Genomic DNA, 13,328 nt, shown 5'->3' with positions numbered 1-13,328 from the left:
ATTTTTTTTTTTTTTCTTTTTTCTGATTAAGTTCGAACCCTTTCTTTTCTAAATATTTCTCCAATCTCGTCATGGTTCCTTTAATTCTCCCTTTGTCATCGGCCAATATTACTATGTCGTTTGCATAGGCCAGAGTTCATATCTTCTTTTTCTTTTTTTTTTTTTCTTCTTTATCTTTATTTCACCCTACCTGATTTTCTTTGTTTTCTCTTCGAAATCCCTACCTTCAATCCCTTAGCTATCCAGAAGCTTTCTCCTCTTTTTTCCTCTCTCTCTCTCTCTCTCTCTCTCTCTCTCTCTCTCCCTCTCTCTCTCTCTCTCTCTCTCTCTCCCTCTTTCTCTCTCTCTCTCTCTCTCTCTCTCTCTCTCTCTCTCTCTCTCTCTCTCTCTTCCTTTCCATTTATCTCGTAGTTTTCAACCTTCTTTTCGTTTCATTGTAAACTTCCTTTAGTCTTACTCTCAGACTCTTCTTTTTTTCCATCGTACTCTTATTTACTCCTATGTAGAAGAAATAATGGTCTTGAATTTGTTTATATAAACCATCAATGGCAGATCGTCCGTGCTATGCATTACTTTGCATTACATTAATGATCTCTCCATTCTTCGTTGAACGTTCAAGCTTTTTTTTAAATGTACAATCTTGACTTTGAGTTTGGCTTGAATAATTCAATTAGCTTACGATTTTTTTTGTTTTCTTTTTTTTTCTTTTTTCTTTTTTTTTTCATTTTTACTTTCACGACAATACATTTGTGTATTGTATATGTATATGTATATTACATAATGTAAGATATGCTACGGAAATTTTCGGCAATTGAGGAATTAATAAGTGTAGATATATAAGTGTGAAGAGAGAAAGAGAGAGAGAATGTATGAGTGGATGAATATGTGTATAGATATGTAATGTATACATTGACCCTATATAGCGTTAAAAACTATTTTTGCCGGAATTATTACAGTTATTGATTCTTTACAGTTTATTCTTTACATTCTATGGTACAAAAGGACTAAATCATTTAATGAATATTTATTATAAAATATATCAAAAATTAAAAAAAAAAGAAAAAAGAATCGATTCACTATTCTATGTCACCCTTTATTTTTGTCACCAAAGGTTCGTTCTTCTAACTAATGAAATAAAAAATATCAATTCGACGTTGCTGTCACTGCTCCTCGCAATCTCTTCTATTTTTGCGTGAATTTCTTTGTATATCCCACACAAAAATATAACATAAATTCGATTCGATATGTATGTACGTTCAATTGGAATAATGTTAATCAGGTATCTATTATCATTAGGTAAATTAGTGTACATAGTTATTTATGTGTTTAGTAGCTCATATAGAACATTATATTTAAGTATGATATTTGTGAACGATGTATTTTCGTCGATTCGTTTACTCTTAATGTGGCCTTAGCGATGCCTGAAGAAAGTTATCTTTGTAGATTATTATATCAGTTATATTCATCGTTCCCATTGTACATATAATTCTATTTTCCTTTTTAGAATCGTTAAATAGATTATTTACTAGTAATTTTATCAAAAAAAAAGAATGAAAAATGAAGAAGAAGAAAAAAAGAAAAAAAGAAAAAAAGAGAGAAAGAGAGAAAATGGTAACTTTACCGTATATAACATACAGACTATTATTAAATAACGTCCATAATTATTTTTTAGTAATAAAAGCCCTTCGGGGTTCTATATAATCACGTTATTGTTTTAATCATTTGTTATGTAAGTTAATAAGCAATCAATCCCTTTATGTTTAATTTCATAACGACATTTTGTAATAATAAGTATCAGAAATATGTATATTTTAGCTGATTAATTTTACAAAGCAAGGTAAAAATGTGGAGCAAAGACACCGACTTCACAAATCTATTTCGAGTTAGCAGCTCGCTGTGTAATGGTCTAGATATTCTAAGAATCCGTCAGACTTATTCCTTTTTGGGGGAGTTTGGTCTACGGTTTTTGCGCTGCCTTTAGAATTATATTTGGATTAGTAGAGAAGGAGGAAGGAGTTTGCCACGAATCGTCTGCTTGTCTCGAAGGCATAAAACAGAAACTGTAATTATAGTATCCCCTTCCGTTCGTAGAAGACGATGATGATTCGTCGATAACACGCGAAAGAGAAGTACTTAGCTATTTCTATGATGTGTTCATATATCTTACTAAAATATTTCTTTGAATAGACCAAAGTTATTTCAATTTATCGCGCTTCATTGTTTTTTTTCTTCTTTCTTCTTCCTTTTTTTTTTTTTTAATTGTCACGAATTAAAATTCTTACGCGAAATACGCGTTCAATGAGAGAGACGTGTATTATCAATTCATATTATTATTATTATTATTCAATTAATATTATTATCAGGTCAGTAATGTTGCTCGCTACTTTTTCGTGCTGGTGTGCAATAAAAAGAAGTGTAAATTTTTGTTTCGCTTTTAAAAATTAAGTGTAAGGTAAGTTTTTAAAGGATTTAAAATGCATTGTGAAAAAAAAAGAAAAAGATAAAACTATATACAATATTAAACTTCTAATCGTTTTCTCTTATTTGCAAAAGAAAAAAAGACTTTATTATATATTGTTTTTAATACAGATCGCGGTATTCCTTCGGTGTAATCCTCAAGATTGAAAGTCATATATATTCAATTATATGAATTCATTCGAATGTTAAGAAATTGTATACAGTCTTCATTCAGGGTCAACAGACTCTAAGGTATGAAGAACTATGCAACAGGTCGGGTTGCTTGGAAAACCCCAGTTGCTTCAATTTACTATCGGAAATACCAACTTTCAAAGAACAATAGCATGACCAAATCATCGTGTGGCTTTGTTAAGTAATTTATGATTATTTAATATCTTATTGACGTATGTCGAGAAGAATTTATCTTTGTATAATGCTTGAAATAAAAATTTTCAAATTCTACAAAAAATTATAGGGATCCTAGTAGGCCGTTAAACGATCAATATAGTCTGATTTTGTCGAATAATTTTTAAAAAATTCAACAAAGTATTCGAAAAATATAACATAAGACAATGATTTTTCTCACCTTCTGTAAATGATATATATATATATAATATTATATATATATATATAATAAATATCGTCTAGATGTCATTGGTATCGAAATGACTTATCAAAAGACGTCATCATGAAGTGTAGTCACAAATATTGTAGAATTTTTAATGAATCAAGTTTCTATAAATACACGACAAATATTTTCTTAATGTCAACTAACGATTCTTTAATTTTTATTTTACTTTGCAATAATGAAATGAGAATAAGAAAAAAGACAAGTAATCTTTTTATTTAAATAAATCGAAGAATATTGCGTCGAATAAGTTCGATTTATATAAAACAATATCGATTAAAAAATAATTGCCATTACGTAAAGATATGTATTATAAGTTGAAAGTAGGACACAGTACCTACGTATGCACATACGTACATATATATATATATATATGTGTAATCTATACGGGACAAATAACGTCAGGATTAATATTTATAAATCTTAAAATAAATATAGATATACCGACGGTCGACAATTAATGCGCATCATTGAACTATAAATTATTTAATCGATGGTTAAAATAAAAAGATGTATAAATTCGATACAATTATGAATTTTTTTTTGTTTTTGTTTTTTTTGTTTTTTTTGTTTTTTTTTGTTTTTTTTTTTTTTTTTTTTTTTTAATGAACAAATAGATGCTTCGTTCAGTTTTTTTTTTGCATCGACCATGGCGAAGATGACAGCACTATAACAAAAAGCAACGCTTCAGAATGTACTAGAAAATACTGTCGAATGTAAAGGAAGATACTACTCTATACGTAGAAATGTTTTCGTGATAAACACTGAGAGGCGCTAGTTGTCCATTTCTGGAGCTTTCTGAAATCTGCACCGGCACGACATCACATTCACAAGTCATCAAAAATTTTTGTACACGCGAGAGAGAGAGAAAAAGAGAGAGAGAGAGAGTGAGTTATAATCCAAATATTATAAAACGATAATTCTCTTTGCTATACATCGACCGTTATGGATAAGGTAAATGTTTATTGTTGAATTTTTTTTCAGCATCGTAAAAAAGACGCATTAATATTTTTAAATTAGAACACGCATTGTCGTCTTTAATAAAACCATACATCGATTGTAGGTGTAAGAATAATATAAAACTTTTCATCCTTTATTTGTCTTTTTGTTAATAAATTCAAATAGATTTTATGCCATTAATATGAATTTTTGCGATCTACGAGAAGAAATTTCAAATTTCTTTTTTGATCAACATAACTTATTAAGGGTTTGGATTAATGGTGTTTAATTCCTGCGTAGGTATCTGTATTGAAAGTGAAAGGAAATGCTGCCTTGCAAGATGGTAGATTTGATGAAGCCATCAAAAATTATACTGAAGCCATAATTTTGGATAGTAATAATCATGTTTTGTATAGTAATCGTTCTGCAGCATTTGCAAAAGCAAAATTGTACGAGAAGGCTTTGGAAGATGCCGAAAAAACTGTTAACCTGAAACCTGATTGGGGAAAGGGATATTCTCGCAAAGGTAGCGCTCTTGCATATTTGGGTAAATTAGATGAATCCATTGCAGCTTATGAAAAAGGTTTAATGTTGGATCCTGACAATGCCCAAATGAAAGCGAGTTTGGCTGATGTCAAAGCACAAAAAAGTTCAAGCAGATTCAATCCTTTCAATCATCCTGATCTTCTTAAAAAATTGGCAAATGATTCTAGGACAAAGGCTTACGTAAATGATCCAGAATATTTAAAATTATTACAAGAGCTACGTACTAATCCTCAAAGTTTAAGTTTGAATCTTCAGGATCCAAGAATACTCACGACTCTAGGAGTACTTTTAGGTGTAGATGAAACAATGGAAGTAGACCAAGAACAACCACCTGAACCTCCAAAATCAAAACCAGAGCCTAAAGTAGAAAAAAAAGAAGACGAGAACTTACCAGTAGAGAAAAGAGATGCTTTGAATGAAAAGAAATTAGGAAATGAGGCCTATAAAAAGAAAAACTTTGAGGAAGCTCTTCAACATTATAATAAAGCAGTTGAACTTGATCCAACAGAAATTGTTTATTTGCTTAATATAGCTGCAGTATATTTTGAACAGAAAGAATATGAAAAATGTATTGCTCAATGTGAAAAAGCTATTGAGGTAGGGAGAGAAAATCGAGCTGATTTTAAACTCATAGCTAAAGCATTTACTAGAATTGGTCATGCATATGAAAAAATGGCAAACTGGAAACAGGCTAAAGTATATTATGAAAAATCAATGTCTGAACATAGAACACCAGAGATTAAGACATTATTATCAGATATAGATAAAATTATAAAGGAAGAAGAAAGGAAAGCTTATATTGATCCTGTTAAAGCAGAAGAAGAGAAGGAATTGGGAAATCAAAAGTACAAAGATGGTGATTATCCTGCAGCAATAAAACATTATTCCGAAGCTATTAGAAGAAATCCAGATGATCCTAAATATTATAGTAATAGAGCAGCCTGTTATACAAAATTAGCAGCTTTTGATCTTGGATTGAAAGACTGTGAAAAATGTGTTGAGATAGATCCAAAGTTTATTAAAGGTTGGATTAGGAAAGGAAAGATATTGCAAGGTATGCAACAGCAGGGCAAGGCACTAACAGCATATCAAAAAGCATTGGAATTAGATCCATCAAACAGTGAGGCATTGGAAGGCTATCGTTCGTGTGCCGTTTCCGTTAGTTCAAATCCTGAAGAAGTTAGAAAAAGAGCAATGGCAGATCCAGAAGTTCAAAGTATTTTACGAGATCCAGCCATGAGATTGATTTTGGAACAAATGCAAAGTGATCCACGAGCCTTACAAGAGTAAGTATATTGAAAAATCGTACAAAGAATTATGAAAAAAAAAAAAAAAAAAAAAATTTCCATATTTAATATTCTTTGTTTTTACAGTCACTTAAAGAATCCTGATATAGCTGCCAAATTACAAAAGCTTTTGGAATCTGGTCTTATAGCCATTCATTAAAAATACAAGGACATTTATATGTGCGTGTGGTGCCTACACACTTAGCACCAAAATTATAACATTGAGTTCCTTCGACATTAAGAACACTATTCTGTTTTCATCTATTGCTGGTTCATTAACACATTGTGCTGCTGAATGCTTGACAAAGATTTAGTCATATATCTTTATTCAAGATAACTATCTTAAGTACAGATTTTGTCGCAAAACATTTCAATGCATATGCAATGAACCAGTTATATCACTGTTCAATTTATCTTTTTTTTTTTTATCAGGAAACTTGTTATACCGATTATCTGCAGTACGTTTTATTATATCTACTTATGTAAGCAGTAAAATACTTAATCCAGAAGAGAATTTCAATTGCAGATGTAATAATGTCTGCACCATTTTATAATAAAGCTGCTCTTTGTGATTGCTAGTCGTAAAAAGCATCTATTAAAGGGCAAATTAAGTTAGTTAATAGAAACTAATAATACAAATTAAGTTCAAAGTTGAATTATTACTCGAATGGACAAATAATTCTTGAAATAAGCAGAAAATGTTCATGTATGTTTAGTGGGAACGATAATCTTTAACATTGGCATAATTTAATCTTAAAGTCTCTATCATGAAATAAATAATTTCGTCGTAAAATATTGAAGAAGCATTATTCATTATATTTATATGATTAATTCAATTATAGTTAAGTAAATTGTAAATTTTACTTAATATATAATCAACTTCCATCATTAATTGTAATGATAATTCACCCGACTTTGCGCTATCCATTATAGCTGAAATAAATGCCTATTATAAAATCTGTTTGGTCACGACTATTCGGGGATCTATCAGCGCGCATAAAATTAAAAGAAGCGAAATCTAAAAAAAAAAAAATTTATTGTTAATTGTATTTCGCTATGATAGGTTCGTTAATGTGTACAGTCATGTCACGTGATACCAGTTGTCAAATAGTATACGATTTTGTCCAGCTGATATTCCTTCAGTAATTTTCAAGTCTATGGACCTTAATTAAAGCGCGAAATATTTGAATATTTTGTTTCCGTTCATGTATAATCGTTCGTTGTTATTTTATAAAAGTAGATAAGTATCTAATTTTACGCTTCATTTTATTAAACGTTTGTATTTATATCAAATATATACATTATTTCGTTAAGAGAAAATTTTAGTGGTATTCTCAATTATAATAGATTAAAAATATTGACACAGTACGCCACCTAGGGAACAACTTTAAAAATATCATGTAGATCTGGTCAGTTTCATTTACATAATTTGATACAATTTTATAAATGATATTCAAAAATTTGAACAAATTTCTCTTCCAAAGATCAAATTTTTATATTCTTTTACTTCACATTCATTAAAAATAAAATTAAAATGTGGTTATGTTTGTAAGATATTCACGTTATATAGTCGAAAATACTATCTTATAAGTTCGTAAGTTAATGATCTGTAATGCAAATATCTTTCGGTAGATTTAAAAATGGCAACCCGTTCGTTTACATTATGTTTTTATAAACTTCTAACATAACGATAAGACGTTATATGTTTGTTAATTTGATGAATACGTGAAAAAAGCATCATTATATTTTCTTATTGGTAGTATAATTAATGTATGATTTAAATTTTATATAAAGTATTTTGTTCTCTAAGTTTCAGTTAATATAGAACGTATATATGATGACTTCAAGTAAAAGTACAAAAGAAGCACTTTTGTCAATAATTGATGATATTGAATTAATAGCAAAGTAAGATATATTATTTATTCTTTTATTTATTCTGATGAACGTATAATAATAAATAATTCAAAAAAAAAAAAAAAAATACATTTTGTCACTTTAAAATAAATTGCACTTTTATGTTGCTATTACATGATTATAGTTTGCACATATATATTCGCATAATCTTTATTCTTCTCTTATATTAGGGAAATGATAGAGAACATAATAGCTCAGAAACCCTTGAAATTATCCACTACAGAACACACACAGTTGACAGAGTTATTAATAGCAAAAGATAATGAATTGAAAGCGACTTTGAAGCGTGCTGCAGAGCAAGCAAAAATAAATTTAAAAATGGAAGCTTTAAAGGCAGAAGTTGAAAGGCAAGACCAGGACATTCAACAATTACAACGTCAATTAAAGGAAGCTGAACAAATATTAGCTACTGCTATATACCAGGCAAAACAAAAATTACAATCTATCGCACGTGCTAATAAACGTCCTGTACCTTCTGAAGAACTCATTAAGTTTGCTCATAGAATAAGTGCTTCAAATGCAATCTGTGCACCATTAACATGGCAACAAGGAGATCCTCGAAGGCCTTATCCTACAGGTACAATAATTATATTTGGTATAATCATTACATTTATCTATTTTTGTAAAATGTAACCTTTAGAATAAACAACAAATTAATTTTTCTTTTTCAGATATCGAAATGAGATTAGGATGTTTAGGTAGACTAAGTGATCTTCCTTTAAATGTACCGATGTTAGGCTCTCATCCAGGAATTCCTTCAGATTTACATAGAACAGGTCATCCTGCGGGTGGTATATACTTTGTGCAGATTATATAAAAAAAAAAGATACATTTTAGGTATAAGTGAGTTTCATATATTTCAAATAAGTATTATTGTAGAGCCTCCAGTGTCACAAGCAAATCAATTTGCATGGCATCCATCAGGAGAAATTCATATGTCTGTGGGTGGACAAGGGAGTGTAGCTATGAATACTCACAAACAAGAAACGGAAGATGTTGAAGTTATGTCAACAGATTCGTCCAGTAGCTCATCTAGTGATTCACAATAGACTGATGTAATTATTAAAATATAATTTACTTTTACATCATCCTGAAAATAGAGGTTTGATGCATAGGTTATAAATAATTAACGAACTTGTATAAAATATTTGTTATATGAAATCTATATTACATTTTTATTTATGATTAAGTACAGTTGATAATATTGCGCATGAAAAATTTTTATAAAAAATTTAGCAGTGAAGAATATTGTATATTTTTATTTTTGTCTAACAACGAAAATTGTTTAAATTAATCAATTTTAAATCAAAAAAGCAAAGGAGATAATTTTTTTTAATAATTTGGTTATAAAGATCCCAGAAGTATATTTGGCAAGAACTTGTGTAATATTTGAGGCGTATAATACATTTCACTATTTGCCTAAAATATATAAAACAAATATAGTAAACATTAATGAGAAACTATAATTCCATTATTGTAACTTGCATTTTATACTTGAATATTATGCAAACACAAGGATACCTTTGTGAGAAAAGATAAAATTGTACAGTTTATATTACTTAAATAATAATCAAAGTTGAAAATATTAAATACTCACCAATAATATTTTATCGTTAAACGATGTTTTTTGAAACAAAATATTTTGATTAGTAAATGTTAAATTAAATAGTTTGCAGTCATTTTCAAGTTTTTCTATGTCTTTGTACAATATTAACTCTTGTAATTTTAATCCAGGAAATGTGAGAATTTTATTATTATATCCAGAACTCATAATTTGTAATACATTTCTAAAATAATATACAAAAAAAAAAAAAGAAATATAGTATATGTACTTGTACTATATAACAATGAAAAGATAAAACATAATGTCGAAATACCTTCTCATATTCTTTAAATTGCACATTGCAGCACATACAAGTATTGGACGGAGTTTTTGTATTAGTCGAAACACTCGTACGTAGTTCCTTAAGTACCAAGCTATAGATATATTTGTGGCTAATCGAATTTCCTCCAACTTTCTAAAACATACATTTATGAATATTTACGTAATTGTACTATATTATTATCGAATATTATTTCAATTATAAAGTAACATAACAAACATTAATTATTAAAATGAAATGAATATATTTCTATCTTACTTATCGTGACATGCCTTAATTTTTCAGGAAGAGATAAAGCTCTGTTCAATGCTGAGATATCTCCAATATTTAAAAGAATATATAATGCTTCCATTTCTGCTCTATTATCAATCAATGTTAATACTTCTATGTCTTCATGAAGCTCTAACTTCTCTGTTTTGTTTACTGTATCGTATAAGATTAACAATTGCTTAATACATTCCAACAAATGTTGATCATTAATTTTTGGATCAAACTCAGAAATATTTCGTTCACAGAGTCTATGAAATATAATATCATGATAAATTATAAGATTTTCTTTTTGCTTTATAATTTGTTATCATTTTACCTTTGAGCGGCATATGTATGAAATCGTACAATGGGTTCCAAAAGTTGAATACTCATAATCGTACCAATTCTTTGGATCACTAAATCTTGCCGTATAGCTCTTAATCGATCAAATGTAAAATCATATATATGTACCCAATCTACATCTGTGCGTGTTAATATCCTAAATTATATAAAATATTAAAAGCTTATTACACTGCTATTATTATAATATAACTGTTGTTATGATATATAATAATACTTTGTAAATAAATATTTAATTGTTGATAGTAATACTGGTCCTGGTCGCAAAAGACTCGGATCTGTCATAATCTGACCAGCAGCTGGACGAGAAAAACTTTTTATTATTTTATTCGGATCGGCTTTTGGTTTTTTTAAATGTTTCGTTTTTTCATCAATTTCAAATCGATGCAATAAACCTTCTTTCTCTCTCCTAATTGATATAACATAAATAAGTGCATTGAAATAATGATTAAGACTTTGTCCAAATGTAAGGAATTAATTGATAGAAAGAATTATATCCCATTTTGACTTACATCCATCTTTCTTTCTCGGGACACATTAAAAGACAAATTCCATTTATAGTCTCGGACATTGTCATATAAATATAATTAATACGAACAGATAACGTTAATGATTAATTAGTAAATTTATAAATAGCGAACGTATGCTATTTACAAAATTTATCAAGACATGCAATAATAAGGTTATGTTTTGTCCGAAAGTAAATCTATATCAACATCTCGTGGCGCTAGTATCATTTTCACATTTTCTTTTTTTTTTTTTTACATAATTTAATTTTACATTATATAATAAAATTTTACATTATATAATATATAAAAATAATATTTTGGATGTTTGTAATATATACAAAAATGAATACCGATAGCTATCGGATTAGTTTCCTTTTGTATTTTGATGAATAAACATCCAAATTCATTATATCAGACTATTTTAGGATTGTACATGAATAATTAATATTTTCGATAATTTTATAATTATTTAAACAATTTGAAATGTATACCGAGTACAATAAACCTACAATTAACTAATAGTACATTCGTTTAAACATTATAAAGATGCTAACGCACGAGAACAGGTAAATAATTTTATTATAAGATTCCAATACTTCAAAATATTATTTCGCGGTAGTTGACTTTGTACAATATAAACATAAACAGTCCTTTCATTACCTTTGACGATTCGCCAGTTAGTTTCCTTTCGCATTTCAAACAGTATATATCGACTCTCTCTCTTTCTAAACGCGAAGACATAAATAAATACTTTTGGTAATTTTATAAATATATTAACAATATATAATGTACGCGGAATACAGAAATAATTAAACAATAGAACAATCGTTTAAACATTAAAAAGACAGAAACGCACGAGGAACTTAAAATAATTACAATATCGATACTTAAAAATTTTCATCTGCGGGAAGTCGGCTTTGCATAATATAAACATAAACGGTCCTTCGATTAACGTTGACGAGTTAACGTTAACGTTCGCGAGTTAGTTTTCTTTCGTACTTCGACGAGTGCACAACAAAATTCTCTATTTCTAATCGCGGGGACTTATAAATTAATATTTTCGATAATTTTTCTATTATTTAAACAATCTTTAATGTACATAAGTACAATAAAGTAATATTTAAACAATAGTAGATTCGTTTAAACATTAAAAATTCAGAAACACGGGAGAAACTTAAAATAATTTTGATATAAGTTCCAAAACATAAAAATTTTAAACTCGGGTTTGTTGGCCTTGTGCAATATAAACATAAACGGTCTTTCGATTAACTTTGAAGATTCGCGAGTTAGTATTCTTTTGCATTCCGTTCAGTACACATCGGTACTCTCTATTTCTGATCGCGGAACTTATAAATTAATAATTTCGGTAATTCCTAAATAAATTAAACAATCCTTAACATAAACTGAGTACAATAAAGCAATATTTATACAATAGTAGATTCGTTTAAACATTATAAAGGAAAAGATCTAAAATAATTTTGATATAAAATACTAATACTTCAAAATTTAATTCGGGAGTTGTTGGCCTTGTGCAATATAAACATAAACGATCCTGCGATTAACTTTGACGGTTCGCGAGTTAGTATTCTTTTGCATTCCGTTCAGTACACATCGGTACTCTCTATTTCTGATCGCGGAACTTATAAATTAATAATTTCGGTAATTTCTTAATTAATTAAACAATCTTTAGCATACACAGACCACAATAAAGTAATATTTAAACAATAGTAGATTCGTTTAAACATTATAAAGGAAAAGACCTAAAATAATTTAGATATAAAATACTAATACTTCAAAATTTAATTCGGGAGTTGTTGGCCTTGTGCAATATAAACATAAACGGTCCTTCGATTAACTTTGACGGTTCGCGAGTTAGTATTCTTTTGCATTCCGTTCAGTACACATCGGTACTCTCTATTTCTGATCGCGGAACTTATAAATTAATAATTTCGGTAATTTCTTAATTAATTAAACAATCTTTAGCATACACAGACCACAATAAAGTAATATTTAAACAATAGTAGATTCGTTTAAACATTATAAAGGAAAAGACCTAAAATAATTTAGATATAAAATACTAATACTTCAAAATTTAATTCGGGAGTTGTTGGCCTTGTGCAATATAAACATAAACGGTCCTTCGATTAACTTTGACGGTTCGCGAGTTAGTATTCTTTTGCATTCCGTTCAGTACACATCGGTACTCTCTATTTCTGATCGCGGAATTTATAAATTAATAATTTCGGTAATTTCTTAATTAATTAAACAATCTTTAGCATACACAGACCACAATAAAGTAATATTTAAACAATAGTAGATTCGTTTAAACATTATAAAGGAAAAGACCTAAAATAATTTAGATATAAAATACTAATACTTCAAAATTTAATTCGGGAGTTGTTGGCCTTGTGCAATATAAACATAAACGATCCTTCGATTAACTTTGACGGTTCGCGAGTTAGTATTCTTTTGCATTCCGTTCAGTACACATCGGTACTCTCTATTTCTGATCGCGGAACTTATAAATTAATAATTTCGGTAATTTCTTAATTAATTA

General features: G+C 28.7%; 3 protein-coding genes across 5 annotated transcripts; 2 read left to right on the top strand and 1 right to left on the bottom strand.

Annotated features, from left to right (window-relative positions):
- Positions 1-3,753: 3,753 nt before the first annotated feature.
- Positions 3,754-6,651, top strand: Stip1 (Stress-induced phosphoprotein 1). Its single transcript, XM_035877014.2, has 3 exons — positions 3,754-4,039; positions 4,325-5,856; positions 5,944-6,651. Exons 1-3 carry the CDS (start codon positions 4,031-4,033, stop codon positions 6,014-6,016), a joined length of 1,614 nt encoding a protein of 537 aa, XP_035732907.1. The 5' UTR covers positions 3,754-4,030; the 3' UTR covers positions 6,017-6,651.
- A 595-nt stretch (positions 6,652-7,246) lies between these two features.
- Positions 7,247-8,831, top strand: MED4 (mediator complex subunit 4). Of its 3 annotated transcripts, none has more exons than XM_035876781.2 (5): positions 7,247-7,265; positions 7,667-7,761; positions 7,941-8,347; positions 8,442-8,561; positions 8,650-8,831. In XM_035876781.2, the coding sequence occupies exons 2-5, from the start codon at positions 7,691-7,693 to the stop codon at positions 8,817-8,819; spliced, it is 768 nt and encodes a 255-aa protein (XP_035732674.1). In that variant the 5' UTR covers positions 7,247-7,265; positions 7,667-7,690; the 3' UTR covers positions 8,820-8,831. The 3 variants fall into 3 exon arrangements, with proteins under 3 accessions (XP_035732674.1, XP_085515911.1, XP_035732676.1); XM_085659785.1 differs by lacking the exon at positions 7,247-7,265 and adding an exon at positions 7,432-7,450; XM_035876783.2 differs by lacking the exon at positions 7,247-7,265 and having other exon boundaries at positions 7,482-7,761; positions 8,442-8,546.
- A 222-nt stretch (positions 8,832-9,053) lies between these two features.
- On the bottom strand, positions 9,054-10,976 carry LOC118446290 (SAC3 domain-containing protein 1). The gene is made up of 7 exons (XM_085659786.1): positions 10,775-10,976; positions 10,480-10,671; positions 10,240-10,401; positions 9,922-10,171; positions 9,648-9,784; positions 9,368-9,557; positions 9,054-9,189 (listed from the first exon to the last, which is right to left on the bottom strand). The coding sequence occupies exons 1-7, from the start codon at positions 10,837-10,839 to the stop codon at positions 9,115-9,117; spliced, it is 1,071 nt and encodes a 356-aa protein (XP_085515912.1). The 5' UTR covers positions 10,840-10,976; the 3' UTR covers positions 9,054-9,114.
- Between the last annotated feature and the right edge of the window lie 2,352 nt (positions 10,977-13,328).

This window comes from Vespa mandarinia, chromosome 10 (genome assembly GCF_050613455.1).
Source record: "Vespa mandarinia isolate Hongniang chromosome 10, ASM5061345v1, whole genome shotgun sequence".
In the NCBI taxonomy this organism is placed as follows: domain Eukaryota; kingdom Metazoa; phylum Arthropoda; class Insecta; order Hymenoptera; family Vespidae; genus Vespa; species Vespa mandarinia.
This window is presented reverse-complemented; position numbering and strand designations above follow the sequence as displayed.